General features: G+C 40.0%; 2 protein-coding genes and 2 long non-coding RNA genes across 9 annotated transcripts in view; 1 reads left to right on the forward strand and 3 right to left on the reverse strand.

The window, feature by feature from the left end:
• Positions 1-320: 320 nt before the first annotated feature.
• LOC130601156 (uncharacterized) lies at positions 321-1,783 on the reverse strand. Its single transcript, XR_008972608.1, has 2 exons — positions 1,734-1,783; positions 321-1,046 (listed from the first exon to the last, which is right to left on the reverse strand). It is a non-coding gene; the product is annotated as an uncharacterized LOC130601156 (long non-coding RNA).
• Positions 1,784-3,076: 1,293 nt separating this feature from the next.
• Positions 3,077-8,575, forward strand: LOC130601182 (uncharacterized). The gene is made up of 3 exons (XR_008972613.1): positions 3,077-3,529; positions 3,821-3,880; positions 8,465-8,575. It is a non-coding gene; the product is annotated as an uncharacterized LOC130601182 (long non-coding RNA).
• Positions 8,576-10,399: 1,824 nt separating this feature from the next.
• Positions 10,400-19,243, reverse strand: LOC130601179 (cell cycle control protein 50C-like). The gene is given in 9 exon segments (XM_057413068.1): positions 10,400-10,478; positions 10,480-10,585; positions 11,505-11,711; positions 12,746-12,883; positions 14,754-14,850; positions 16,229-16,330; positions 17,590-17,660; positions 17,663-17,699; positions 18,475-19,243. Coding segments are annotated over 9 exon segments (1,050 nt in total). The 5' UTR covers positions 18,688-19,243.
• A 140-nt stretch (positions 19,244-19,383) lies between these two features.
• The window catches only part of CMSS1 (cms1 ribosomal small subunit homolog), a 250,363-nt gene continuing 244,738 nt past the window's right edge, over positions 19,384-25,008 (reverse strand). For all 6 annotated transcript variants that reach the window (XM_057413069.1, XM_057413072.1, XM_057413071.1 and 3 more), the window contains exons 9-10: positions 23,369-23,457; positions 19,384-20,086 (exon numbers count right to left, since the gene is read on the reverse strand). In XM_057413069.1, the coding sequence (XP_057269052.1) occupies positions 20,003-20,086; positions 23,369-23,457 (173 nt within the window). In that variant the 3' untranslated portion in view covers positions 19,384-20,002. The remainder of the gene's footprint in view (positions 20,087-23,368; positions 23,458-25,008) is intronic.

The raw sequence follows: 25,008 nt of genomic DNA on the forward strand, positions 1-25,008 counted from the left end.
TGCTTACATGGCATTCCTCTTTGCTTGACTTCAGATGTTGAGTATAACCCCAGATGATTCACATGTCTTCTAATGAAGAATCTTCATCTAGAACCAAACAGAAATTTAACAATAAAGTTAATTTTCTTTACCTGATCATTTACCTACAAACGCATGAAGAATGTATTTACAGTACTTGTTCATAGAGTTACACTTAGCTATATGCAGTTCTGTATCAAGATAGTATTATGAAGTTTTGCATAACAAAAACAAGCCGTGTATCTCTTATCACTTGGTGAAAAACAGCACATGAAACAGCAATTTTTTTCTGTACAAACCAATTATATAAAAATACCACTGTTTTAACTGGGTTTTCTCTGGTACACCTGCAACCAGTTTTGCCATGAAATGAAGTTCATTTCTTCATAGCACTGACACCCCCTTGGAAATCAAAGAAGTGGATTCTATTACCAGCTATTTTGAGGCTAATTAGCAAAGAAAGACCTTGATTGTACAATCTAAATATGCAACAGTAAATACTTAAGAAAAAACCCTACTGAGTCATATGTTAAGCCTGAATTCTGAGGTTATTTCAGCTTTAAACGATAAAATTTTTGCCTATATGTCCAGTGAGGTATTATTCAGCCCAGAATTTATTCCAAAAAGCATTTTACATTTATATTAAGTATTATTACAACACATTACTGCACATCTTTTTAATAACATAACTATTTTCAGATGAAACCTGTATCCAAAAGGCCTCATAAAAATGTGAACCATCGACTTCCTGTCTTTTTTACTAAAGAAGGGAAGTGCTAATGCCTGGTAAATGCCAGGATCAATCTAGCATTTTCCTCTCAGACACTTTATGAATCAGTGAGGATCACACATTACGTGTGAACTGAACTGGAGGGAAGCTTATGTTTTTTAGGCTTGCAAAATGGAATTATTTCCCTAATTCAGTTCTACAAAAGAATAAATTGTGTTCAAATGTGCCTCTTCCATATAAAGGCATCCAAACCAGCTGAAATTGATGCAGACACGTTGACAGTGATGTAAATCTCAACCTGAAAAAGATCAGACAGGGTGCATCAACTAGGATGCATTTGTCACACCATATCACCTTGTGTTAGCTTTTTGGTTTGGTTTTTTTTTTTCAGTTTCCTAGTTCACGGGTGGCACTGGCAGAGAGTACTGGACTAGATGGACCCATTCAAGGCTAGGTCCATGTATGTTAACAGTTTTGCCCAGTGTCACCTGTGATCTGGGACTCTGGTCTTGATTTTGCAGTGACTGTGTGCACACAGAAGGCCCAAAACCCCCTTGTTTTCTGACCATACTAACAAATGCAAAAATAAATAAAATGAAACTGTACTCTATTTACTCAGATGCAGCACTGAAGCAGGTTTGATACAACACTAGGGTCACTTCTAAGGCTACGACTACCAGATTCCTGCGCGGGAGACCTACGAGCCCTGTACATAAGTGCAAAGTGTTTAGCATCTTACAAGCGCTCTACAGCACGTTCAGCCCACGCCCAGCTGCCAATCGCGCAGGCAAAGGTAACATGCAGAAAGCACCACCAAAAGCACCAGCTTCAAAGCGCGCTTTCTGCATTCAGTTTGCGGCGGCAGCGCTTTCACAAATCGACGCCCCTAGAAAAGCCCACAGGGACCACGTTAAGGCCCTGGGGCTCAGCAGCTGCGAGCACCAGCCGGCCCCGGCACGGCTGCACACACAGCTCAACCCTTCACCTGGGGATGGCGGCCGGCGGCACCGTCCCCTCGCCTCAGCCCGGCCCGGCCCGGCGGAGCACAAGGGTCCCGCGCAGCCCCGCACCGCCCGTTACCGCTCCACCAACGACCCCCACCCGTCCGAGGTACGCAGCCCCGCTGCCGTTGCCATGCGAGGCAAGTCCCCCCCTACCTCCAGCTCCTCAGGGCCCCATTGGCTGCAAAGAGCAACGCTCCTTCCGCCCGCTGCTCACCGATGGGCTCAGGTCCCCGCCTATCAGCACAAAAGCCAGGCTCCTGGCGGCGGGGCCGCGGCTGTGTCCCGCAGCTGGGCGGGCAGGGCATGGCCAGTTAACCAAAATAGACGCTCTGGTAAAACCGGCGAGAAGCAGGAGGGTGGCAGTAGACCCGACTGCCGGAAATGTGGCCGGGTTGTGCCAGAGGCACTAGCAACAGACAATCTGCAACTCACCGCTGACAGGCGGCAGCTGCAAGACACCCTGCTCCCTGCGGCGGTAACGGCCAGCCGTACCTCAGAGGAACGGAACGAATGCCACTTGCCCACAGCTCCTGCATTTAAGTCTTTCATCTGACAAAACCTACCTTGCAGGGAGGGACTAAAAAGATCCCAGTCTTTCCCACTGTGATGTCCGTCCCATTTAAGAAAGTGTAAGTTTTGGACAAGGCCAGCATCAACAAAATACCGTGTTTCCGAGTACAAGAGCAAGTGTTCTAGTACAGTGAAGTCTGAAGACCAAATACACTGAAGACCTGAATATGTAAGAATTGCCTTTTCCCATCAGTTTCTAAGGAAATCGTGCTCTGCCTGCCTCTACGTCCCCCGCAGTAACTTCTGAGTAACGTCTGGCTGAGGAAAACCTGCCAATAACGTTACAAGTTTTATGAAACCAGAAGTGAACAAGAGAGTGCGGACAATGCTACAAACACACAGCTTAGGCTACCTACGTATAAGCCTCCTTGCTTAAGATCTGCTGGTCCACAAAAGAGATAAAGCCCAGGATCCAAAGTGGGGACAACTCCATTAACTTTGGTGTACTCCTGAAACTTTAAAATTATACCCCCGCCTGTAGGAAGGGCACATTCCCCCCCCCCCCCCCCCGATTTGAAGCCACTATAGGAAATAACCTTTCAACAGCTGAGAACACTTGAAATTACAGTTGACACGTTCATTTATTTGTATGACATGTCTACTATCACCTGTTAAGTAGGTAAGAGAATTCCTGACAAGACAGTTTCAGGGCAAATCCAAATTAAAAAACTTAGCCTATTTACTTAAGCTGTATAATGTGAGACATTCCATTTAAATCAACTTTCTCTCCCTCCACACCCCCCACCCCCCCTCCAACCCTAAAATGATGAAAATGCCCACCAGGCTTGTGTTCCATCTTCACATTTTCTTACCTCCTTTTGAAAAGCAACTCTTGACCTTTTTAGCTAAGACTTGGCTTTCCACTAGTTGCCTGGGGTGAAGTTATGAACTTATAGATCTGAATGATAAATTCCTCAAGCTACAGCCTAAAACCCATTGGCACAATTACAGTTTATACATTTGTTAAGCAATTCTTGCATTTAATTCACTTTATCAGTTAACAAAAATATGCAGAGATAAAATCCTATCCATAGCTTTAGCTCAACTTATCTCACCACCTTTGTTCACGATCAGTGCCTTCTTTTATGATTAACTGCAAAGCCAGAAGTGGCAGAGCATGAAGAATGCTTGTTCAAAGACTTTGTGATCACTGCTCAATCTCACATGAGCACTGGCAACAGTGAGCTTAAAACATGGGAATCTGACTGTAAGCGCTGGATTTTTTTTTTTTTTCTTTACTAAACTCAGCAAATAAAACCCTGTGCTTTGTTTTGCTCAGTCAAAACAGCCATGGCTGGCTCCAAAATTCCATGTGAAACCCACTGGTGTTTGTCAGTCCTGGGTTCTAATGGCCAACCTCCAGCCATGGTTTATGAGTCATCAGAAGACAACACAATGAAAGATTTTAGATGCAGAAACCCATCTGCTTTATAGGCTTCTAATTCTTGCAAGGTTTAGCTGATGACTCCCTGATTATTCTTTTATTTTTGCTTTTTAGTGACTTTAACTTAAAGTAACACTGCAGCAGCCAAAGCAACACACTGAGCAGAGGACCAAGGTAAGATCTGAAGCAAGGGCCCTCTTTCACAAAGTGACTGTACTTCAAAAGTCACTTACTGCTGAAATTCTGTTTGTAAATAAAATTCACAGGATCTGAACCAAGACAGATCAGCAAAAGCACTTGTGCCACCACCTGATTTCCCCATGGGCTGCTTTTCTTGTGACTGTATCTCATTTTGTCTGCTTCCAAAACAGACAAACTGCACACAGCACTACCCCAGTTCTTCCTGCTCCCTTACTTTTCTACACTTCCAGGTTAACTCTGCAGGCAACTCAGACCACTACATAGGTTGCAAGCAAGCACAAAGACGTCCTGGCAGGGATAGCAAACTCCTGGATGTCCCCACACCTGGATGGCACAATGCAGGCCAGCAAACACTAGCCCATGCGGAAACTGCAACCAAATTACACAACTGCAAAACACCTTGCCACCCACCAGGATGAAGCACTGCTAGTGCCCTTCCTGAGCATCCAGCATTAAATCACTGCTTTGCCCAGCACTGGGGGACACGGTTCCCTTGTTCTCTGCCACCATGGCAGGTTTCTCGGCACATGCACTGCAGGGAGGAGTGTTGTTAACTGCAGATGTTATTATTGTCCTGAGCTGTTGTGAAGCCTCTCTGCACTGTCAAATAGCTGCCACATTTCACTTCAGAGGCAAGTGACAGTGGCTCAGTACACATTCCCCAGATGTTAACTTGTTATGACGACTGCGGCTATGGGCAGATACTACTTCCTCCCTTTTTAATTTAACCATTCTGGTTTGACACATTTCTTTTTCCAGTGTTTTCAGGTTCACTGTCACTAATAATACAGTCCATAGAAAGCCCAGGGATTCATATGAGTTATTTGAGAAACCTCAGGAACTTTTAACCTCATCTTAAACCCAGTATTATAACTGTGTTAACAAAGCTGTTAATGGAACAAACTGTTCATTACACAACATCATGGAGAAAAAGGCAAATAACTTTGGGTAGCTGGATCTGACACAGCAGAAAACCTCATTTTTTTCACAACTTTGTTTCAGTTTGAAAGGGATCATTTTAGGCACTTTAATGCAAAGAGACAATGGTAAAGTCTGTGGGAGTGTAACTAAATGGCATTTTGTCATCTTGTTTCATGCTATATGTTTGTCAACAGAGCACACAGTATATATGCAGTAGATACACAGATATTTTGATTACAGATGTCTGAAATAAAAGCTTTCCAGGGCATGAGCTGCCATTGTTCACCTATGGCAATTACCATTTGATATCATTTAAATATTGCCTCTACTTGCACTGGGCGGGTATCAGCCCAATTATCCTTCTCCTGTCCTGCTTGGCTATATGGGGAAAAGGAGAAAACTTTTTTCATGCACTCGCAAACATAAAAATCCAAACAAGCCCCACTCTTCCTGCCTGGCTTCCTATAGCGTGGGTAGAAAGCAGGACACATAGCAAACAATAAATGTTCCACAATTCCTCTTTTGCGAACAGGAGGCCACCAAAGCAAAGGCAGCTGCCCAAGGGACTCCCAGAGCATAACTAAGTTGTTCTTGGTATTGTAGGGAATAATGCAATTAGAGAGAATTGAGTCAAAACACCTTAGCTCGAAAACTATGCACCATAGTTCAGAGAGTGTGAACTTTCAATTGAAAACCAAGCAGTTTTTTTACTTAACTTGACTGCTCCCCAAAATCATATGGGTTTTCCAGACGCCATGTCAGGATGCACTGTCATCTTAAGCAGCTCAGCCAAATTCTTTTGCCCTGGTATCCAAGAGCAGAAGCAGCACTTCGCCCCTTTCACCATTCTCCCTCCTGGTGCAGTTACAGTTATTTTCTCAAACCAGCTCTGTCTCTCATACCATACTGCTCCAACTGAAGAAGACAGCACCTTCTTATCATGCAACAAGCAACTGCTTTCTCCTATTTTAGATCTAAACTTAAATCCAAACTTGTATGTAACCTCTCTTTACATTAACAAAACTTTCCAAGCTCTCCCTTCCCTGAAGTAAATTTTTGGTTTTACCAAATTTTTGGTTTTACTTTTGTATTAGTTTGATTTCTCAAAAGAAGGAGAGAAAGCGTTTACACTGTAATGTGTTATTAAAATACAAGGCACCCCATCCAAACACTATTATTAATAACCTCCATGCAACACAGCTGTTTATATAAAACAGATGCAGCATGTAACCTATTTTTCCAGATTCTATAGGTCTGTGAGCATGCAAATCTCTTTCAGATGGAGTCATCCTTTTATTTTTAGATGAGATGACATAAGCAAATGTCTATGTTTAGAACATAGAAAAACCAACCAACACAGACAGATATGGCACATATATGCATGAAACTGTAAACCCTGAGGAATATTTGGAAAACTTCTGTAACTGAAGTGCTACTGAAATATCCTGTAACTCCTGCTTCACTTTTATGTCTCTCTATATAGATAAAGAATCCATTAATGAAATGCAATCCTAAATGAAGCTGACAAAAGTAGTACAACAGTTTTTGTTATTAAAATACAGCACTCTCTTATACCTCCCTGTAATTTAGAAATGAGATTAACATAGCATGTAAGTTTTTCATAATGGATCTTTTCACCTTCAGATATTTTTGCCACTGTTAAAACTGAACTACAGAACTCTAGATGATAAAACACTGTCATCTTCAAAATTACAAATGGAAAAATGTATTAAAAAAACCAAAACAAACCACAGAAACTTACATGCCATTTAGTTCACCTGTTTTAGTCCATATTTACCATGTAAATTTAGATTACTTCTACTAACAGGAATCCTTTGTCCAGTTTTCTGTTTATTAAATATAACTATATATATTTTATATATATATTTATATACATAAGAAAAAAACGCATAAAAATGTCCTTCTTTATCTGTTCTAGAAAAAAGATGGGGGAAAGAAAAAAAAAACCCACACTTTCTAGTACTTTAAGCATCCATTAATTTGAGTCCACCATACATAACACCCACTTCTGACATACATCCTTCTTTTTTTGAGTGAAGGAAATAGGCAAACTTCAAAGGGACTGAATATACAGCAATGATGCAATAGATGGCTTTAAGTAGCAGTAACAAAGGAAACACCATTTTGCTTTGAAAGCAAAAAAGCATTTTTTTTCAGTATTTTGCTATTTTCTGAAGTGCTGGCATCTGTAGGGAAGGGATTAAAAGACTTCAGTAATTCTGATATGCCAAAATAGTATAAATAGTGACAATAAATCTTCTGTGGCTTAGTGATGTAGCACTCACAGTGATGCTGTTGACCCACACTTCCGCGCTTTCCAGGTACACCTCTTAATTTTTTTCAGCAATCTTAAACCCAGGCATCTTCGTACTGAATGGATAAGGCTACATATGTTGATCTCTCACAGAAAAAAGCACACTTACTATTGGTGGAAGTATGCTTGCTAGAGAAGCTAATTTAAAAATTCAATTTTGAAAGGTTTTACCAAAATCCTTTTTTTTTTCTTTTCTACCGAAGATGCATAATCTTAATTCATAATATCCAATGTGTAAGGCAAAAGCAGTGCTGTGCCTAAGATGCAGTACTGGTCATGACACCCCATGTATTTTAAAAGCAATGTGTACCTCAGCAGAAGTGCAACATCTCTGGTTCCTTCATACCTCTGTTCTCCAAATCTTGGTATGTTTTCCCTGGTCAATTTGATTTAACAATTTCTTAATAAGCAGAATAGATGAATTCAAAGTCACACTGGATTTTGTCTAGAATCATGCCTCCTGCTGATATATCAGCAACTGACAAAAGGAAACAATCCCGACACATGCCACAGCAAAGAGCACAGCTTTTGCTATCATTCTGTTACGTTAGGCTGGTCCTTCAGCTAGAGCTCTTACTTCTGTTTCAGCCCCTGCACAAGAGGGAATAAGGCAGCAGCAGCAGTAGCGTAAAACAATCCAATAAACATTTCATATAGAATATTCCCCACAGTGGGCACTGAGGAGCACATCTACAACATTTTCTTGAAAAGGCATGTTCATGCAAGCCCTGGCACAAGGGGCAGACCAGCCAACAGCATAGCCATAGCACTGGCACGAAAAGCACTGTACAGAGGTTGCTAAAACTTCTTTCCATGCTTCTGAGCAAGGCAGATTCCATCTGCTGGGAGCAGTTCATCTAAGGTGCTATTCCCGCTGCTCTGGTCTGGGCAGCATAATCCTGAATGATAAGGCAGAGTTACTCAGATTTAGCAACAGTAACTGCTAGAGCTCAAGCAGCAGCTTCCAAGGACACTGTTCAGAGGGTACAAGAAAGATGTAAGATGTGTTTAAAGCTGTGGTAAGATGAAAAAGATGTTTGGCATTTATAAACAAAGGCTTTGATGATTTCAGGAATAACAGAAAGAAGATCTGTTTGAAGATACGTTTTTCCTGAGGAGGGGTTTGAAGACAATGCACATTTCAAGAGAACAGGTTCTTGCACAAACCTCTGGGAGATAATTGGCAAACTGTTAAGCACTACTTACTAGACTTTTCTAAACAGGATTCTTTTCTGGTAGACACTGACTCACTGAAATACATACATCATTATCCAGTCTTCTTTTACTAACATTTTTACTAGATACTTCATGAAGAATAAAATCAGTCACAATCACACTGTGACTTAACTTCTCAGATGACATAGCATTTCCTGAAAGGCAGTTTCTTGGAGGATTTAAAAGAAAAAAAACAGGTGAAGAAAAAAAAACCACGAAACAACAAAAAACAGAGGCTCCTGTGGTCTGTTTGGAGCCAGAAATCCTAAATTCAGCTTTGGCAGCAACTCCCATCAGGGCTTTCCAGAGGGCTGCATGGGATTCCATTTTCAAAAGGACTTAAAAGTTTAGGAGCACGTCTCATTGTTAAAGTGATTTAGATTAATGAGCTGAAACATTGCGTCATGTACTGCTTCATGCTCTGTTATGTCTAGCCCAGTGAGAAGTAGGGTTCTCCCACAGCTCCTGACAGATTTAGATGTAAGGGTATGAAATACTGGAACCTCGTTTCTTACAGCTTTCTGGTGGAGGTGACTAGCCCTGATCAGGAAAAGTAGATGAGAACACTCACCAGCAGGTCAGCATAAACATTAATGAAGCAAGAGTGTATTAGCAGGCCAGGCTGTAAACTTCTGTTGCTCATGGCACAACTACGAATCAGAGATTAATGGAAACAGTACCTGCTGTGGCTGCAAAGAGATTCACCAGAGGCCATTTGTGAAAGGTCACAAGCTCCCAAGTGTTCGAGACGCTTTTAAAAGCAGATGTGGTGCCCTTGACAGTGGCTCACAAACTGTGTGCCACATTCCCTTCTCTTGTTCTAGTCTGTGATTTTTATTTGGTTTAGTATGGAGATTTTTCTTAGGGGAGGATGAAGTAAGGCACGCAGAATTCTTATCAAAGAATAAATTTAAAGTTTTTTATTCCATTTGCACTTTTGCAACAGACAGATTAAAAAAAATCAGATGTACCACAGTATACTTGACCTGAATGCTTCAGTGCTGTTTCTACATTTTGTGAGAGACTGGAAATAACTCCTAAATGTATAACATTTTGACCATGAAACATGAAAACTTGTAAGCCTATTCATTAGCTGCAGTGTTTACTTTCTGAATATTGTCAGATCTTCTGATGCTTTGTTTTCTGTTGACAATAAGTCACTACACCACAGAAATGGGGGCTTGAAAGGGAAAAGGATATGTAAGAGTCTGAACTTTTGTGTGGAAGGATTGAGTAAGTAGGAGTGCAACCATGGCCTAAGTGTTACATTAGGTAGATGTTTCTGTTAAAATATTTAGTATTAAAGGAGATTTTAATTTAAACTTCCCATTTAATCATAATTCAAATTGTTAAGTCAGTGTTTTAATGCCCTCTAGCTTTGCAGGTTAGCCTCAGTACCTAGGTAAAACCAATAAATAGGGTTTAAACAAACTCGAAACTCTTAAAAAATGTCCTGTATTCAGTAATTACTCAGGTATCAAACTGTGATGAATATGCTGTGCTAAATCAGTTGCTTTTTCAGGATAGCTGAAAAAGGTATATAAAACCTAAGCCAAGCCAGTCAGCCCACATGTGGCCAACAAACAGATTTTAGCACCGAGTTCTACCTGCTCAAGCTTTTTGTTGTATCAAGACCACACTTTTTACCCATTCAAAGCTCCATTTAAGTCAAGAGAAATACTTTCTGAATTAAGGGCTGAGAAATGAATACAGACCCTTACTTCCAGCCAGACATTAGTACCACATAATTTCTTTGCCATTGCAATTTCAACCCACTATACTAATTGTTGACTTAAGTCCATCTCACTACCAGTTTCCTAGGAGCACATATAGATTATAATAAGAATGCAGCCTCAGGTAAGTTTGGTTCTGGATGATGGAATAGCCCTCAATTTGCCTATGTTCACCAAAACTGTCTCTGAAAGAAATCCAGCACTCAGGGGAAAGAATGAAAGGTCAGCGCTGCATGTTCCTCTCTCACAGCACACCTTTGCCTTTGTTCAGAAAGCTAGGGAACCTTACTACTTCTGAAAGTATGATTTCTTTTTTCTGAGCTTTAAGTGGGTAGCAGTTGTGACAAAACCTGCCAGGGTTGCTGCTGCCAGAAACCACATAGGCAATTCCCAGGAATGGGTTACTTCCTCCACTCCATACCACAGTTGAAAGAATCACATGCTTCCTTGCCTTGAATTTGGTAACAGGGAAATCTGCTAGAAGGATGTTAAGGTTTCACTAATGAAGTTTACATTATTTCCAGGAGAAAAAGTGGTAGTAAGTGCTAAAAGCCCTTTCCAAGGCATAAACAGCTTGGAGATAAGCATTTGCTGCAAAAATTCTTGTAACTGATCTGTGATGTCTCTGCTATTCTGGGCCCAAAACTCTGTAGCAGCTGGTGGTAAGTGAGACAGTTATTTTAAACATAGTCTCTGTATGAACATGGAAATACTTTTTTTTTTTTAACATTATAAATTCCAGTTTCATAATTTATGTAACTGGTATTGTGTTAATTTCTATGAAAACCCAGCTGAAAATTAGCCTTTTTGGCAGCTTAGCATGATGACTGGAACTAGATGATCTTTCAGGTCCCTTCCAACCCAAACAACTAGATAATGATGGTGATCCACATATTCTCACTGAGGGGAAGTGCTCACCTCTACCTAATATATTATCTACCCAAAATGTTGTATTTTACCTTACATCTCTCCACATGGGAACTTTCAGAACAAAAATGTGCTATAGTACTTAAAATCATAGCTCTAGTGGCTGAGACAGAAGAGAAATTTATAATCATCTTGACATAACTACTGCTGACAAAATAAGTGTTTTAATTGGAAAAGTTTGTGCTGTTTAGAGCGAGAGTGCACTTTCAGCAGCACAAAAGTTCCTGTCAGTAGGTGGCCCAAATCCAAAAGCCCAAAGTCATATGCTCCCATTTGATAACATGTCCTAGCTCCATCTGCACAGGCGAAAGAAAATCTATTTATAGTGTCTCATCACCTTAAAAACTAGGTCTTGTCACAGTGACTTAGTCTGGGCTGTTTCTCTCAGTTTCTTTGCTGTTTTACTATATAAATACCATCCACTTCCATCTTGTAAATAATAGTCTTGGATAACATGAAAGGATACTGTAAGAAATATGAAAAGTGTAATTCCCCACTGGGAGGCCATCTGTAAACTGCCTTATCCGTCTGACACAACGATAAAGATTTCTGAAGGTAGCAAAGGCTGACACTCGCATCCAGATAATGAAGTCGTCATTTATGTAATCGTTCTTTTCATCTTCCTCGTCTAAAAAATATACTGGCTTCTGCCAGTAAGGAGGTCTTGATGTCCCTGACAAAAAAGGAAAGAAACCAGGAAAGACAGGCTGTCAGTCACTGGTGACTTCTGGGCCTTCTCACAACCAACACAGGATATGAAATATGAAAGAGACACAGGACACTGTCCGGTACTGAAGAATTATATATGCTAGATAAATTTTCAACCAAACATTTCACTCACCTCAAACATGAATGAACAGAGTTTACCAGTACCCAGGGGTTGCTACACATCAGAAACTTTAAGCTCAGGAAAAACAAAGTTCCTTCCACAGATGAAAATACTGTTTATTCTGGATTCTTGCCTCTTCAGCAAGCAACATGCTCTCTATAATGAGGAGCTTGCCTTCATTTTTGTACTTTAATTTATACCTGTACAACCAGAAATGCACCTTTCTGCAGTCTAATGGCAGAGATTATGCTATTTAGAGTCTGTCATATGAAAACTTAGATAATTAACTCTTGCATATGGCACTGTGCACAGTACTGCCCTGATCCACAATAGGGAGCTTTTGGCTGCACTTCAATACAGATCAACCATAAGAAGGCAACAGCTATGAAACAGCTGTTTTAAAGAACTAGTGATGAAGGCAGTCCCACTTGTCTAACAACTGCCTAAGAATCTGCAAAGACATGAAGATGTGACACACAATTCTCCTTCATTGATGTTTTCAATAGGAAAAAAATAAAGTGGACTGCAGCCTTTCTTTTCCTGAACAGATTATGCATTACAAGAAACTGTACAGAAGGGTGTTGACATGGGGTAACTTCAGTCATCTGAAACCACTTTCTTCCAGTTCTGCGGTCAGTGATGAAAAAAAAAATAGCATAAAATAGAATAAAAATTCTATGGTCAGTGATTAAAAAAAAAAGTGATATTTTGGTTAAGTCTGTCTTCTGCTCTCAGTCACCCTCTAAAGCTGCTTCTCCAAACTGCTTTGGGAAGCACTTCTCCCAAAGGCAACATCTCAGAATGGGAGACCCTCACACAGGGGAGAAGAGGTAGGGAAGCCATTGAAAAATAAGGAATACCAGTGGAACCATTCTTACCTGGAAATGCAGAAGAGAGATTGTATGATTTTGGATTGCAAAATTTCACATTTTTATCTGTCCACCAGCTGTTTCCAGTCTTCAGCAGTGGTACTTGAATAACAGATGAGTTAACATTGTAAAAAAGATCAATAGTATCTGTAGGAAATACAAGAAACAATATGTCTGAGTAAAGGACAGTCATTCTAATTGCCAGCATCAATAACAAAAACTGTCACACTGAAGTATCTTTCAAGTGAATAAAAAATTAAATAAAATAAAATGGTCTTTAACCATGATATCCCTGTTTCGGTGGGCAAAAAGCACTTGTTTTTATCCATTATATTTTCCTACTTAGATTAGTTTAACGTAAGTCAAAAACATTATAGGCCTCATTAACATCTATGCAAACACTCAGGCACCCAATGAGATGACAGGCAGGGATAGCTGGATGATACAGATGGCAAGTGGCTGCTTTTTAGGAAACATGAAAACCACAACTCAACTGCACAAGCATCAATTATTTTAATTTTTTTTTTATCCTGCTACAAAAGCTGTGTCATGCAGCTCCTTCAGGCTCAGACATGCTCTTCTGAGTAAGTGATCATTCTGTGTACTACTACCTCCCCAGCTGTTTGCCTCTAGTTTACTAAGAGCAGTTGCAATTCTCTGAGCCTCTGCCTGCTTATCTACTTGTCTGACTGCTCTCTTTACTGCTAGCTTTGAAAAACCTTGAAAACCTTTCTCAGCACGAACTTGGCTATCTTCCTCATTTTACAAAACAGTATAACAGAGCAATTAGACAACTAGCAAAGACATCAAAAGTGAATGGGAAGCATCCTCTTTTACAGCAGAGGGACAGAAATTAACCACCAGAGCAGGATTCAGACATCAGCCCCTTCCCGCACATCACCAGCAGCCAGAACCTTTCATCACACTGTGCACCAAGGACAGATGCAAGGCAGACACTGAGAAGTTTACCCTCAGCATTTTAAAATCTTAATATCCCTAGTTCTCTGAGGGCGCATTCTGTCCTGCGGCCAGGGCTCCAGAACACTGTGGGCTGCAGGAAGGTAGCTCTGCTGGCCTAGGTCTGAGCCCAGACCAGTGAAATCAGACCTCCAGAGGAGTAGGTGGGTAGGCAGATGAAGATCAAAAGGATCTAGAAGTTACTGAACACAGCTGCTCTTCACAACTGCTCTGGTGTGGGTGGGCTCCGCTGCTTGAGAACAGCTGCTGCATTGTCAAAAACTGCTGCATGGAAGAGGTCACACAAAAAAAACCCCACCAAAACAGGGAGGGGCAGATAAAAAGGGTGGGGTAAGTGAGAAAAGTCTGTAGACATTTTTTGTCTCCTTTCATCCCAAAGAAATCCGTTCTGAAATCTGCCAGTATTCATGGCTAAGAGCCCTCTGCATTTCAGCTTAAATGTACTCAATAGGCAGGTGATGTCCATAAAGTTACTATAAATAAGATCAAACATGGGATCAAATTAAGTAAGACTATGTATGCTTCCAGCATTCAAAGAACAAAATGCAACTATGCAGATCTAAAGATCCAAACCAATGTGAAGAATATGTCACATCCTTCTAAGCACTTCCCACAGGGGTGTGCTTAGAAGGATGCACAGGCTTAGTGCCTGTGGGAAAGTAGAATATGGACTCTCCATCACTACACAAGAATGTGGTTTTTTTTTAGCAAGGAAGTACACTAAAACACCATTCCTTATTTCACCAGGGACTCAGTTCCTCAGTCCTGGCATATATTCACATTGAGGAGGGCCTTACTAAATGAAAAATCTTTCTCAGTTTCAAAATGGGGGGCAAGTTATCAAGCAGAAGGAAGGAGAGCCCCCTGTTCACTACAGTAGCACTGCTAAGCAAAACTTCTAGTGGAAGAAAGACAGATTTTGCAATATCAGGATTCAGCTGGATTGGGGTAATGAAACAGTTTTAAGTGTTAAGTAAGTGTAACTTAAGTTTTAAGTGTTAAGTTTTAAGTAAGGCAGATGTGGAAGGAACCTACTTACCATTGAACATGCTGTTGGGAGTAGCGCCGCATGGAGCCATGGCCATGGCTGTCCCATTTTGGTAGGTTGTGAAGGGCATGCAGTAACTATTCTCAATCTGCATTCAAGGGCACAAAACAATCAGGCACAGAACCTGGAGGTTTTGATGTAGTTTTGTGGTGTTACTGTTCTCCTCCCATTCCTTCTCCTGAAACGCCACTGAATAATTAACTCTCCAGCCCATTTTGGTCACATCAGAGATACATCCAAATGAATATGTTGATGACACCTTCTGTGCTACACCACTGTGTATCACGGTACGTAAACCTAAAGTCTTCACCAAATTCTGCTGCGGACTTGCCATCTCCAGACTACAAAAGCTCATTTTTGGATCTGCTACTGTAACACAGCTACAATTAAAAATGTTCCAGTGAAGCTCTGGCTTACCCTTGAACATCTTATTTTTTGTTCTTTTTAAATTTCACCTGGGCTGCTGCAGTGGTGCAGAACAGCAGATACAGTTAGCCACATTACTGCAGTTCTATGTAGGGAAATCTTGACGTATGAAGATAGAGCTTGAGAAACAAAAGCCCATCTCAAATTTAACACATCTCTCCTATCCCAGTTCATGAGAAACTATAAATCTGCATGTTTAAATGCAGAAACATTTTCAATTAACTCTAAAAAGCTGTGTATCTGATTGGTACAAAAGCCAGAAGTGGTTGTACCTGGGTGCAAACAAGCTGACTGGACACCTGGAGAAACAGATTTTAGGGAACATGTCTTGAGAGTTACAAGAGGCCTTTTATAGAAATGATAGATTGTTATGGCATAATCATTACATGTACTGGGAGGACGTGTGTGGACTGTGTGTATATAAATGCTGCTTTTAAGCCAAAGAAAACATGTTTTAGATTTGTAAGTAAAAAACCTGAATGCAATGACTGCATTCTCCAATTTTCTTATGCAGGCCTGTTGCAGGTGATGCTGTCTAGCCTCCTTTTTAGACCTCTAAGTTGCATTCTTAGAATGCTACATGATCTGCTATTTCACCATACACCTTTTCCTGTTCCTTGTTCACTTCCAAAGCCAGATGGCAAACTGGAAGACTCAGAATAATTTAATTCCCTAACCTTATAGTAGAAGCACAGCTTAAAACACTTCTGGCTAAGACAACTGAAAACACCAGGAGAAGGTTTATTTTGTAAAGACAATGTCCTTTTAGTTAGCATCCCTACAAGGTGCAGGTTTGAGAAATGCAACACTGGACTGATACCTTTTATTTATCCTCTCATTTTTCTTCTCTTTCTTACTTATTAGACATAATGGCCCTAACAATCACAGAAGCAGAGACCAAACACGGAAAAATTCTGTACCTTATTATTTATTATTCCTGAGAGGCATCTTAACACACAGTTACACATAGTTAGCTACATGGTCAAAGATGCACCTGATAGAAATACTGCAGATCTCATAATATAAAGAAGAAAATTTACATTTACATTTCGACCCAACAATTGTGCATCACTTCTTGATATCACATATCGACGGTGATTTTGGTAGAAGTTTTGGAGCCCATACTACATAAAAACATCACCCTAGAATTTAAGAATATATCCCCTCAATAAGACGACTTCATGCTGACAAAGAGAAATCCTATTACTTGCTAAAAAAGAGAGGGCAAGAGAGCACTCAGTTAATATTTAAGTGCTGGTAACTTCATGCTAAGCAATTACTTCAGTGGACACCGGCTACAATCTAGTCTTCATCCTAATTAAAAGTTCTGTTATTTTGGCACAAAATTAAACTTACTTTAAACCACCAAATGAAACCTAAAATAAAAATGCTTGATTATTACTTTATTCAAGATGGCACGGCTGGCCATGAATCTGCAATGACTGAATAATTTCATAGAGACAAGACACTTCTTTTCCATAGAACAAGATGCACAAAAAACTTCAAAAAGCACCCATTAGCTCTTAATTCCTTCAGGTTTTTTGAAAAATAAAGATGCCTCTCATCAATTATTTGAACCCTTTGGGACGTTTAGTGCTGTGATTCAAAGGAGAATGCTAGGCAGCCAAATACAATCAGTAAAGAGGATTATTAAACTATTAAAAACTTTACTAATTTAAATAAACTTCTAATCATCAATATAATCTGTAGAATTACAGAGTATTTCAACAGCCTCTTCAGTACTGAAGAACCAACCCTAAAGTGACTTTACAATTTAAACTGCATTGTAATTTTAAGTGATCATTTAGGTAGTACTAAGCATAAGATCTCTTTGGTGGAACATGAAGCATTTTAACAGAGTCAGAAACATGCCCCAGTAGGTTAGGACAGGAAATGAAGGATACTTTTCCCAAAAGAAACTGCAGAATCACATTTCTAGACTTGAATTATTTCAAGGACCTTGGGGATTAACAGCATAGCCTTCATAAAAAAGATGACAGGGATTTACTGATGACAAGTGGTCAGAGCTTCAGATTTCCTTCTCATTTGAGAGCTCAGTGCAGCAACAGCTAACCCCAGGCAAAAGGGAACTGTTTGCTACTCAGAGGGATATTGAGATACATGACCTCCACAAACAAATACCATTTCCTTCATCCCCATCTTCTCCTTGGACATCTCCCAACCACGGACACAGTTAACCTGATCATGTTCATTTTTAACAAGTACCAAAATGAATAGAAAAGGCAAAGGTGAACAATTTTGAGTATTTCATGTTTTTAAAAAGTACAAATAAAATCTGGTCAAGGAGCTCTACACAGCAGGAGTGGTATATTTTCTCATATAGGGATATAAGTAATGGGAGGTACTAATCAACTTGAATTGGCTTCTTGCATCCACTTACCAATATATCTTCCTTTAGCGTGAAATTAACAGAACAGCGGCATTCCTTATTCTAATTAGATGAATTTTCAGGAGTTTTGAACAATCTGAGCATTTATCTGAATAATCAATCTGTCAGAGACATGAACAAGCAAAGGTATTGTAATAAAGGACATGCACATAGGAAAAGGTTAATGTTTTAGCTCCAAGCCTTTTCAGAGCAGTTTTCTTCCAAGTGACTCTGGACTGCCAAAACATTGTTAAAAACCAACAGCAGAGAATCAGGACTTGGCCTCAATGAACATTCACAAATTTTATTCCTAGTGTAAAGATGTTTTAAAGCCTTTTGATGACTGCTGCAGAACCTTCACGGTTTCTCCTCCACAAAGGAGTGCTGAGTGAAGAACACTTCTGCAGCTTTGTCTGGCTGACCAAGTAATGCTTGACAATTGCCCACGTGCACTATGGCCCACCCCGCTCAAACAGCCTGGATTTAGTGCTGAGTGTTGGCTCCAGCCACCACAGGTCTAACCAACATTGCCTCCAGGCAGCATTTAAACATCAGATCTCAATGCATTTTAAGATTTTGCCACATCAAACACTTAAGTTTCTCTAATATCAAACACTATCAAAGGGATTAGCATATTTTTCTTCAAAAAACCCCAGGAAATAATAGCAACATTTCAAATATTACTAGCAGGGTCAGAAATTACCACCCATATTTTAGATATTACCACCCAGTCAACCACTCAATGCTGAGACTTTGTCACATGCTGCTGGACATGTATCCAAGGCATAAAGCCACTGCTGCCATCTTTATCTAGAAGCAAAAATACAAAGCTTTTTTCCTCTAAATGTGGCCCAGTTTCCTCTTCATAGCATGCTAAGAACATAACCCCTAACAAACCTGGATTTCTCTGATGCTGTTTGCAGACAATATGAGGCAGACTCCCACAGAGAAGCAGAACATGCCTGTGAGAAAGAAGGTGGAGAGCACAGCCATGATGGTAAGCTGGGGCTTCCAAGCTGGTAGTCTCTGTTGTCCGAACGCACTGTTATCCAGACACCTGGAAGGACATGCTTCTCCTCCTTGCTGGAGAAAGCTCGTCTTGTTTTTCATTTTCTTCTTGGTGAGAGGAAGAAGTAATACGCTGGAGAGTGTTTAGGCTGAGATACTGTCCTTACTGTTGCAGGACTGTACTGTTTGTTCAAACCTGCATTATGGCCAGGAATTACTTATTAACTGGATCTCTGTCCTTCTCATTTTCTACAGTTGTGCCTGGATCCCCATAATCAGCTTGTACCAATCAAATGACTGTACTTTGGTCAGGGTGTCCATCTTATGCATACTGGAAAAGCCTTAAATATATTCTTCCTGGTCCACAATTCAGTAGGATTTGTTACATCTTATTAATTTTTCAGCTATACTGGAATTTCAGTGTAATCTCTCTTCACTTCCATAGCTGCCCAGCTAACAGGCATAGCATACAATGAAAGGAGCTCTACGCTAATTTCACGGGATGCCACTGGGGAGGACTGCAGGTGCTAAGACAGCACTGGACAGAAAACATTGTTTTGGAAGACTAAATAAATCAATTTTCTTAACCTACTACACTCAATGCTGCTGATTCAGATACAATTAAAAGTTGTAAAAAGGTTACACGTTCTTTATCACAAAAGGGCAACTCATTCTCAAAACATCTAATTTGGATCAATGGCTTTCCAAGATGCTGATGATTTGCTCACCTCTATACATCTTGTCCTCTGGAAAAAATCCATCTATTCCCTAATAGCCACAAAAGACAAAAGAATCACCCAGGGATCATCTCCTTTTAATTTAAATGGGCAAACAGAAGAATATTTTGTGCACACTTCAACAGTTTAACAAAATCTCAATATAATATACAGATAATTTATCATATAATAGAAAAACAGAGCATTTGTCCAGCTCTAGAACAGATATTTTTCACCTATCTTTTTGGCAAATTACTGAAATTCATGCAACCTTTTCAAAGACCCTTGAAGGCAAGAACGAGATCAGCATTCTCATGAGAGATGTAAATGTCTCCTTTAGGACAACAAGGGGAGATAACAGAAAACTGAGCTGTATAAAGGCTTTCAGACCCAAGCGTGCTCATCTTCGAAGTCTCTGAAGTGACATATAGTAGTAGTAAATCTAGCAGGTGAATGTGATTTAACTCTGATTTCAATATCACATTGTTCCTACAATAAAAATAATACTAAAACTACAAACAAAACTTCTTTTTTTATTATTAAAAGAAAATTCAGAAAAAGTTGCAATGGGCATTCTTTCTGTATTGCTAGACCTCTGAAAAGTCAAAATTCTTGATTCCACCACCTGCTAATCACTTTCCAACTGCAGGCAAGATAACAGTAAAATGCAGCTGCGAATTATTTCCTTGTTGGTAAAATCATTAGAAGAGTCCCAGCTTCACAGACCCCTCTCTGCACAGCTTTATAATGCTCATCTCCAGTAGGTCAATTGTTTCTTTCTTTATCTGAAGAAAACAAAAATCAAAGAAAGCATCAAAAGTTACTGCTAATGCTTTAGCTAAGTACCAGTATTTATTTACTCAGGCATCTTACTGTAGGACTAGAAATTAAAGAAGAGGGTCCCATACAAGGTCCTGAGTTCTTGAATGTTTCCATTTTGTAAAATCTCTTAGCATTTGCTCTGCAACCCTAAAGTACAACTATGGCTTGTGAAGTCCCACCTAACATGGCTACAAAAAAGCTGCTGATAAAGCATGCCATAGCAAGAGGTCTGCTGCAAAATCCCTAAGTACTTTCCAGAGTATCAACCAGTATGAGGTAGTTCAAGGGCAGTATTACACCACAACAGCCACAACTGCATCTGTGTCTGACACGTATCAATGAAAAACAGCATGAAGGTCAGGTCTACATGCAAAGCACTTCGGTTTATAACACGGATATGGCCGTAGCTTACTGTTTACCTAAAGATAAAAGACAAGTGTATTCAAGAGTAAATATTGACTACATATTTCAGCAGGAACACAAGATTACCATCTTGGTTAGTACATAAATAGCTCCCTCTTCCCACTTACAAAGAACCTATTTGCATGTTTTCTCTGAGGATTACATCCTTCTGAGCCTCCACTTTGCACAGGAACAAGTGATGTGACAAAGCCTGAACAATTTCTATTCCACACTGGATGTGCTACATAAGGGTGAAAACAGTTGTCTTTCTATCCCAAGTCTGTTTCTGACAAACCTTTTTACTTCCATGGGGCCTGAAACTTTCTGTATTTTCAAACTTCCTCAAGTCTCAGTGTTTGTATTGTTTGCAGACAATACAATATTGTGTTGGGTTTTAAAAAAACCCTCCCTTTGAATTTACGAACAACTAATCCGAGGAGTTGAGACACCTCTGTATTGCCATCAACTTATCCACACAAAGATTTCACAGCTGTATCCTTTGGTCAGATCAGAAAGTATACAATCATCAATTTCTATTTAAACCTTTATACATTAGTGTAACTCCAGTGTGCTAAGAGAGAGTCTGATAAACTCATTCATTCTCCCTGGTTTCTTTGTGAGGTTTTTCTTTATTATTTCCTTCTCTCTATTGTTTGGCATGAATGAAGTGGGAAATAGAAAGAGGGAGAAGAAAAATCCAACAGCATTAACTAATGACATGTTGAAGGAACTGAGGGAGCAGTGGATCAGGGCACCATTCATTATGTGGGTCTGATGGGATACAGGACTCCCATGTGGGAAGATTTATGTGTTTTTAAATTGATATATTTAGCAGAATATACAACTGTGTACACAATTCTCCACTGAACATCAGGTGAGTACAAAAACAGCAAGTAGAATGGACACATGCTTCCAGCTGTTCTTGCTTTCTGTGTAAGTACAATGAAATTTAGCAATGCAACACCTTAGATATGCAAAGAATTATCAACAATTGATGTCTGCACTGAAAATAGCATGACTATGACTTATTTCTAATTTTAAGGGTACAATTTTGCCTCCACAATTAAAAATGGATGAAAGAAATGAATACATCAAATTGCCAATTCTCTAAATTACATTTTTGGCACTGTAATTCTTCTCTTCTTTGAGAAAACCTATGACTATTCATAGGATGTATTTAAAATTCTTATACAAGTAGAACAGTAAGATCCTCTGCTCACTAAGACTATTACATATTTCAAGTATGCAAGGTGGCAAAACATCCCATTGGTTATCTACTCTGTTAAGATGCCTTGTCTCCAAAACATTACTTGGGTATCTTTTATTGCTGAAATTCCTTATAAATAAATTTCAGGAATCTGCCTGATGTCTGCAGCAGGACAAATAGCTGCAAGACGCTCCACTTACATAGATCAAGATGTCAAAAACCTTTCTGTATGTTGTGTTACCCGAGTCAAGTGCAAGTTTGAACACTGTTCTGTAATCACGTATTCACTGTTCTGTAATTAAGCATAAATATCTATTCCTTCCTATGAAGGGGTAACACTCTTTCTTACCTGGTTTTAACATGAACCAAGCCATAACATTTTATGCTAAGAGAGCCTTAAGATTTTGCCTTAAAAAAAATCATCTGGAGTCCTATAATTTTTGTCCTATATTCATGCAAAAATGCTGTGATGCTGCCCACAGCAGCTGAAAGGGATAGCTAAGGTCTGCAACAGCCCAAAAGAAAATCTTAGCACCGTATCTTCAGGTTTTTGAGGTGGATCACCTACAGTCTACTGTATGTATATTTTCTTCAGTCAATTTAAAAAATCTATTCCACTGCAACCAGAACTTCTTGTACTGCTGTGCCTGTGAATTCATGTTCTCTGCTCTTTAAAAACTTACACGTAAATGCGACCGCCATACAAAAAGCCTTTTATGTATTTACCACAAGAGGGAGCCTCCTAGCTGGTGTTTGTGCTACTTCACTTCTGCAATACATTTTGGGGTGCTTTATCTGAGATTATTAGAAATATGTATCTTTGCATATATGGCACTGTACAATACAGCACATTCAAATGCACAGACAAGCACAGAGAATGATTAATGACTGATGATTCGTTTCACTCATGAAGCAGATTAATGTCTATATTCAAAAAAATCTCCTTTCTCATCGGAGATTCTGCATATCAGCCTGCTCCAAATATGCAAAAAAGCAGAAATACTTTACAGGATATTGAGAGCTTTACAACAACAAGTGATGGAGGACTCTGCCTCCTTCATTCTCTCTGGGTAGATACTAGCTGATGTCCCACAGCATATGCTAAACATGCCTTGTCACAGCAATAAATGTGAAAGCTGGATTACAGAATTGAAAAGAAGGGGAATTATCTTAAAAGGAGTTTATCAGTGATGGATGGCTGTACATAGTTTGTACCCTACCTCTTACCAACCCCCACCCCATCACCAAAGGATAGCTATCTGTAGATCTACTCATAAGAAGTCACTTGCTCTCAGATGGAGATAAAAGCTTCTCCCAAGTTTTCTTTAGTTTTTGAGGAAACTTTTGCACAAAGTCCTCTTACTGAACTTTCTGAGAACAGGTAGAACAACTATCTAGCATAAACAGGAGAAACTGACAGCACAACTGTGGAAGTCACAGCTGAGACTTGTAACAAAGAAGGAAGAAAATCTTTCGAGAGTACAGATTTATCAGTCAAATGTTGAGTTCTTGGTGTTTCTAGACCACCACTGAGGTCAGTTTTAGAGAAAGAAAGCCTTACTGATCCAGATCTGGGCATTAGAATAAAAAGTAATGAATACACAGTATATAATATATACAGGTGCTTAGACAATACCTCAGGTATATCCATCATTCTCCTTAGTTTCTGATCTCTCCAGTTCCAATCCAGAATCATGTATTTTGTGGAGTCCAAGCACAGGCCATCTAAAACAGCAACATAAATTTTACTACTAAGATACTGTCCTGGGTTCAGCAGTAGCAGTCATTTTTTCTCCTTCTTAGTAGCTGGTGCAGTGCTGTGGGCTTGACTTTTAGCCTGGGAACAGCTGCTCAGTAATGTTTAGTCTGACCAAGGACTTTCTGAGTCTCATGCTCTGCCAGGGAGGAGGGGAAGCCAGGAGGAAGGAGAGACAGGACACCTGACCCAACCTAACCGAAGAGGTATTCCATACCACAGCACGTCGTTACCTGGAAGGGCTAGTTCACTGCTCGGTTGGGCTGGGTATTGGTCGGTGGGTGATGAGTGGTTGTATTCTCTCCCCTCGCTATTTTCCCTTACCATTATTGGTGGCAGCAGTAGTGATTTGTGTTATACCTTAGTTACCGGACTGTTCTTATCTCAACCTGTGGGAGGTACATTCTTTCAATTCTCCTCCCCATCCCTCTGGGAGCAGGGGGGGAGGGAGGGGGAGTGAGAGAGAGACTGTGTGGTTCTGATTTAAGGCTGGGCTTAAACAACGACAGATACTATGATGTGTGCTTATCAAAATTACTTATGGCTTTTACATACTGTCTGTTTCCAAGGAAACTAATCTTTGAACACTTAAATACTACAATTGCTGGTTGGAAAACTAATGCACTGATACTGCAAACTCCCGTAACTACATAATCCCATGCCTTTTTGGAAGATAAACACAGAAGCAGAACAACTACCGTTGCCAGGCTTGTCAAGAACTAACATTCTGTCAGAAAATAATTCCTCAAGCTTCCTCTTGATGAAACCTCAGGAACTGAATTTCCACAGCTGATGAGGAGCTGGTAAATTACAAGGACCCTAGCCTGAAAAGTCCTGTTAATGGCAATTGACAATGCTTAGCAATTTAGAGGACTAGGTGCTATGTGAATGTGAGTCAGGTCAGTGGTGCTGCTGAACACTTCCTTTATTCTCCAAATAAATGGTGGAGAAAGAAGAAAACTGGCCCTCCAGCTGTTCTATTTTTCCCTGGTCTTCTGGTGATAGCCACAAATTTTTGTATCAGTTTTGACTATTCTCCATTCTCTAGTGAACTGGCACTCTACACTAAGGTATCAAAAAAGGAGTAGATCTTGAGATGAGATGATACACCTTGTGTCCCTGCCACAAGCTGCCTCCACACAACACGGAATCATAGAATGATATGGGCTGGAAGAGACCTTAAAGATCATTTAGCTCTAACACCCCTGCCACGGGGGAACACCTTCCACTAGACCAGTTTGCTTGAAGCCCCATCCAACCTGGCCTTCAACGCTTTCCAGGGATGGGCATCAACAACCAGTTCCAAGGTCTTACCACCCTCATGGCAATGTGCTGATGTGCTGAGCAGTAATGATTTAATGTCGATAGAGGGCAGAGGAAGCAACAAAACTATGTTAGTCCTGTGCCCTTTTGGAAAGAGCAATAGACTCCCAATCCACAGCCAGTCTGTGGCCTTATCATCTTGTCACTTTGTTGTTTGTTTTCTTAGTGTACATAATGTCTACTGAATAATTAAAAAT

The sequence above is a fragment of the Pezoporus wallicus genome, unplaced genomic scaffold (genome assembly GCF_028554395.1).
Source record: "Pezoporus wallicus isolate ANWC-B61680 ecotype Strahan unplaced genomic scaffold, APGP_CSIRO_Pwel_v1 contig_6484, whole genome shotgun sequence".
Classification (NCBI taxonomy): Eukaryota; Metazoa; Chordata; class Aves; order Psittaciformes; family Psittacidae; genus Pezoporus; species Pezoporus wallicus.